The sequence below is a fragment of the Chaetura pelagica genome, unplaced genomic scaffold (assembly GCF_000747805.2).
Source record: "Chaetura pelagica isolate M959 unplaced genomic scaffold, ChaPel_1.0 scaffold12, whole genome shotgun sequence".
Lineage (NCBI taxonomy): Eukaryota > Metazoa > Chordata > Aves > Apodiformes > Apodidae > Chaetura > Chaetura pelagica.
In genome coordinates, this window is record NW_009952801.1 from 2,161,120 (window position 1) to 2,167,119 (window position 6,000).

A 6,000-nucleotide genomic window follows, 5' to 3' on the forward strand; every position below is an offset into this window, starting at 1 on the left:
TCATAGCAGATTGACAGATTCATGCTAGACAGGCATATTTTTCCTTTTAACCACATTCCTCTTCTTATTTTGCACTCCTTCCCCATATGCCATGGCAAAATTATATTTTGAGTCTTTTTCTCTCTCCCTGTGACATCTTCATTGCTGCTTCATTAACCAGTGCACCATCACTGCATTTCATTACAGCTTATCTCCTGACTCACTGTGTTGATGCTAAGATGCAGCTACAAACTGGCTATCAAAATGCTAGTCTGTGTTTTAATCCTTCTGTTCAAAATAGAAGGAAGTCACCTCTTTGGCAAAATCCTAAATAAAACCCATATTTTATCTATTACCCTTACTGGCCCACCAACCTAAAAATGCACAGGGGAGGTACAGTGTGGAATGTGACAGCTTTATTTACCTATTTGTTTACTGTAAAAGGCTGGGGGCATATGTCCTCTGTGATCAGTGTATTAAGACAATTTAGACTGATTTTATGTATGTGCTTTCAACTGACCTTGAAAAAGTACTGAAGTTAATGAAAGCACGCTTCAATTACATGACTGCTAGGAAATGAAAAGGCCATGCTGTGATATATATCCTCTGTGACATATACCTCCAGTTGTACCAGTAGGGAGGGGCCGTAATTTAAATACTAGCTGGTTTCCAATGGGTTTCCTGGGTTGGGAATATACTAAATTCATTTTTAAGTGAAGAGAAAGATATAACTGTAAACATTATATGAGCATACACATCAGTGCCAGAACAAAGAGGGATAGAAAAGCATATTCAGAATTTCCTGTGCAGCCCTGAAAAGGGAAATAAGAAGCCTGATTGTCTCTTCAGAGCAGTCCAAACATTACAAAATATGGCACTATGTCTGGTGCAAATTTTTAGGAGGAATGGGACTAAGGCTGCTGCTGATCCCTTCCTATCCATGTGCTGCCTCCTGCCAATTCCAGCCCTCCCTGCTATGCTTTGTCAGAGCTCGCTATCAATGCTGCATGTTAGACAGCTGTGAGGCTGCATCTGTTCTCTGTTTTCCACACAATTAAGGCAAAGAGAAAAAATATAAATACGACAAATTGCTCTGACACTGAATTCTATGAAGAACTACATCTAAAGTTAATGATTTTGTAGGAACTTGGTGCAAGATTTCTTTTATTTTAAACTGTGAATTTGCTGGGGTTTTATTAGTACCAGTTTTTAATAGCTAATAATAGGTGGCCCTATCTTTCTTGTAAATACACAAATGGCTTCCTGTCTTGCACAGATCGCTTTCTGGTTTGGGGGGAAAGTTGTGAAAAAAGCAGCGAAGTAAGGAAGGATAAATATGTTATAAGACAAGGCACCTCAGTAGCTAATGCGCAAGGGACTATTAGAAAAGGCTGTGGTTCCTCCTGCATTAATTGAGGCACAGCACACAGTATGTACAGCTGTCGACGCAAAACACATTAGAATTTTCATTATTCTAATATTTATACTGTAGTTGTGACTGAAGGTCCCAGTCAAGAACACAGATTAATGTGTACTCATAAAAGAAGTAGGGAAATTATATTACTATTATTAAATTTACAATGACATGGACTTTCAGCATGGTCAGGCTGGCACCACCAAGACAGCACCCTGACAGTGAACTCCAGGGGCAGCAAAAAATAAATTAATGTGTCTGGTGGTGGAAGACAGTCACTTTGCAGAGAGAGCATTCAAGCAAGAGTACCTCTCTTTGAAATGGGAAATGACCAGTGCGAGCCAAATGCAAACTGAAGGATGACATGGCTGTGCTCCTTAGTCTTTGCAGTACTTCATTACATACTCATTGCTTACAGGCTTCTTAACAGAAGTAGCCTTCAGGCTGAAGAATAAAGTGAATGGCTGGGACTAAATCTGAAGGCCAGTGTAACAGACTGGCAGTGGAGAATTAAGTAACTACTTGGAAAGAAGAGGCAAATAGACATTTCTGTTTTGTTTTTCTAAGTACAGAGATATAATTTAATTTATTAAAAAAAAAAAATATTAAAAAATCCCTAAGATTTTGAAGTCTAATCGTTTTGGTCTGATGTGGGAATGATGGGGTTTCTGTTACAAATCTCAGTATATCTTTTCTTTTTTCTTTCTATTTTTCTTTCTTCTTCAGATTACCTGTGCAAATTTAACAAATGGAGGAAAAACGGAACTAAAATCAGGAAGCTCCAAATCCACACTAAAGCACATATGGACAGAAAGTAGCAAAGACTTGTCCATCAGCCGACTGCTGTCACAGACTTTTCGTGGAAAGGAAAACGATACAGATTTGGACCTGCGATACGATGCCCCGGAAACTTATTCTGAACAAGATCTCTGGGACTGGCTGAGGAACTCCACAGACCTGCAAGAGCCTCGGCCCAGAGCAAAGAGGCGGCCCATTGTCAAGACTGGGAAATTTAAGAAAATGTTCGGCTGGGGCGATTTTCATTCCAACATCAAGACTGTGAAGCTAAATCTGTTAATAACGGGGAAAATCGTTGACCATGGCAATGGGACGTTTAGTGTTTACTTCAGGCACAACTCCACTGGTCAAGGGAACGTATCTGTGAGCCTAGTGCCCCCTACAAAAATAGTGGAATTTGACTTGGCACAACAGACAGTGATTGATGCCAAAGATTCCAAGTCCTTTAACTGCCGAATCGAGTATGAAAAGGTTGACAAGGCTACCAAGAACACACTCTGCAACTATGACCCTTCAAAAACATGTTACCAGGAGCAGACCCAGAGCCATGTGTCATGGCTCTGCTCCAAGCCCTTTAAAGTAATCTGTATTTACATTTCCTTTTATAGTACAGATTATAAACTAGTACAGAAGGTGTGTCCTGATTACAACTACCACAGTGACACACCCTACTTCCCATCAGGGTGAGGACCAGCACGTGTCTGAGACTGAAGCCTGGGGAATAAAAGAGGCTGTATGACAGGGCTGTAACCTCAAGGAGGAAGGCCACATCTATTGCCTGGAATGTGTCTACCTGCTGCTGCTGCTGCTGTCAAATGGCTGCAAATACGTTAGTGGAAAACAATCTAATGTAATTTTTGCCCAGTCAGCTCCATGTATCAATCTAGTTGCAAATCACTATGGATTTGAAATAAACCCATACCCATACAAAGAGACATACACTCTTTTCAGCTCGCATCTATTGAGATTCCTGTTAAGAGAGCTTTCATTGTCTGATCTCTAAGGTTTCAGGATAACCTATCGTCAAGCAAAATGGATTAACTAGACAGAATGGTTTCTAACACGGACTGTTATGGAAATCTCTTTGAAAGTCCTTTAAGTACATGTGAATCAATAATCCCCACTCATGCATTCTACTGCTTGGAGTAGCTGTGCTGGTAAATAATACTGTAGGAGTAAATACTTGTTAAAATGGGAAAAAATGTGTGTCTAGAATTCAGTGTTCCTTATCACATAAACACAGCAAAGCATCATGACTTTTTTCCAGCGTACAGTAGGCACATTCGAGGTGGTGTTAGGTGGCTCTTCTTCCGTGGAGTGAGCCTGTTACTAGTAAAGATGGGCAAACATTTGGAATTTGGATATGGGCAGACATTCTGATTTCTTGTTTCTCTGACTCTTTAAGCTCTGATTCTTTAAACCTGGTTGATTTTAGGCCAACTAAGCTACTTAAAACTCTCCAACTGATCTCAAAGAAGGAAAATGCCAGGCAGAGAACATGTAAGTTATAAGTGGCTGTCTTATCTTTATTACAAATATTGTAAGAAATTCAATATCCTAGTCTTCATTTGTATGAATGGTTTGTATTGTACATAATTTAACTAGTGTTATTTGAGCTGCTTATTAATATTAACTTGTAATTGTCTCTCTGCTTGTTATTGTTTAAAAACAATCAAGGAAATGAGGAATCCATTTTATCAATGTAGCTGTAAACTCCATTAAAAGACAGAACTATGTACAAAGCATTTATTCAGCTAAAGTATTGTTAAAAGCTATACATATAAAACATTACAGTCTGTCTGTATTTAGAGATTTTATTTCCAGAGAAAAAATTATCTGTACATAAAAATAAAAAATCTTAAAATTGAGTTTCAATATGTACTGTGTAGATAGTAGTTCAAATGATTCTGACAAGTGGATTACATTCCAAGTCTGACATGCTTTTCAGTTGTGTCTCTTTCCATATGTACATATATATATACACACATATATTTATAAATCTCTATGCGTGCATGTTTGTGAGCGTATCTCTACGTGTGTGTGTGTTTGTGTGTGTGTGTGTCTGCAAATTCATATAGACATATATGTAAAATGCATAAAAATGTCTTGGGCCCTATTCCTAGCAAGCAGATCTCATTTTTGAAGGGTGTTACTAGCTTGAGTAGAAGCCCTTACTCTCATAAGAAGCTGCAGGAGCAAGATTTCCTTATAATTTAGAAGTGGGGAAACATGGAACCAATCTCTGTGTACACAGGCCTGCCTTTGCCTTAATTCTAGCCTCCTCTGATGCACTGATCTCTCCTTATGGAATGAAGAGATCCCTTTTTATGGTACAAGGGAACTTGAGTAGTGTATAGTGGCATACTTGACCCTGAGCATCCAGATAACCAGCAGCTATAGCGAGTGCATGCCTCAAAGAAGGCTGCCCAAAGAAGAACTCAGTGTTTCATCTTGTATCTTTCAGAATTATCATTCCTAGCAATGCTTCCTTACCCCTCCCACCCTCACCCCCAGGTTTTATGATCTTGTGTTGGAGCTGTGAATGCAGATATGGGGCAGCCTCCAAATATGCACAGCATCATGAGCAGCTTATCCAAAATCCCAATAAACACTCCACTAATGTTTCAAGAAGTGAGAAGTTTGAAACAATTTTCAGTTATGGACCTCTGTTGCTGAGATGTGCAGACCGAGAATGAAAGCAAATGGATTCCATTATTGACAAGTACATATTTTCCCTTTGATGTAAGAGTAGGAGAGGAAACTTGCTTATTATTATTGTTTTGGCTCCTTTGAACAGATATGCTTGTAGGAACTTCTTCATTATATATGACATTTCCCAGGACAGCCTTGTGACCCTGGACCCTGTGTAGATTTGGAGAAAGAGATTGTCCAAGCCGTAGAGTCCAGATTCTGATCTCAATCAGGAGTACGCTGAGATACATTTTTTTTTAATTTACTTTTTTTTTTTTTTTAATGGGAATTGTGATTGTACTGATATGTGTTTCCTCATTTGTGCTCTGTGGATAGTAACTGTTCTGAATATAAACTATAAAGTAATCTCTGCTATGACGAAGAGTAGAATCTTGGCTCTATTGAAGTCACTAGGAATTTTGCTATTGAGTTCAATGCAATTTTCTATTTAATGGTATGTTGAAAGTCAGTGTTAAATATTATTATTAATCTATATTATGATTGATGATTACATGTTTTGTGTTTTCATTTGTGTTTCTGAAATGGATGTGAAATACTATTGCTGGTACAGTTTCTTTTATTTTTTTTTTTCTTTTTTAAACTTCCCATAAATACATGAAACATCTACATTCTGTTCATACACATATATAGATATGTTTATCAACTTTTTTAGTAACATCAATACAAAAATGAAGTATTCCTCATGCAATGGTTTTGATCCTTTTACTTGTCGTACTTGATATGTTATCTTTCTCTGTCATAGTTAGTAATATTTTTCAGTCTTAAGCCTTGCTAATCTTCACAAGCATTCTTGACTTTGAACTTGGAAGAGTTCGTTTGGTGATCTGGTTCTGAAACAGTGATCTAATATCAAATAATATAATGTGTTACTTAGGTGCTCAGACACTGCATTTCATTGAGTCTCTTTGGGAAATATGTTTGCTAACTTTGTCACAGAATGTTTTTTGTTTTGGCATTTGAAAAGGAATTTAATGAATATGAATGTGTTTATTCAGCTAAACAATGTATGTATGGGTATATGGGTCTTGCACATCAATACTGCCTTAATAGAGTGCTAGGCCAGGCAAATGTTGCCTCATTATAACTCACTAATTCTA

At 37.8% G+C, this 6,000-nt stretch overlaps 1 protein-coding gene across 1 annotated transcript in view; it reads left to right on the forward strand.

The window, feature by feature from the left end:
• The window catches only part of NXPH1 (neurexophilin 1), a 148,077-nt gene extending 144,009 nt beyond the window's left edge, over positions 1-4,068 (forward strand). The window contains exon 2 of the mRNA XM_009994926.1: positions 2,120-4,068. Within this exon, the coding sequence (XP_009993228.1) occupies positions 2,120-2,878 (759 nt within the window). The 3' untranslated portion in view covers positions 2,879-4,068. The remainder of the gene's footprint in view (positions 1-2,119) is intronic.
• The last annotated feature ends 1,932 nt before the right edge of the window (positions 4,069-6,000 follow it).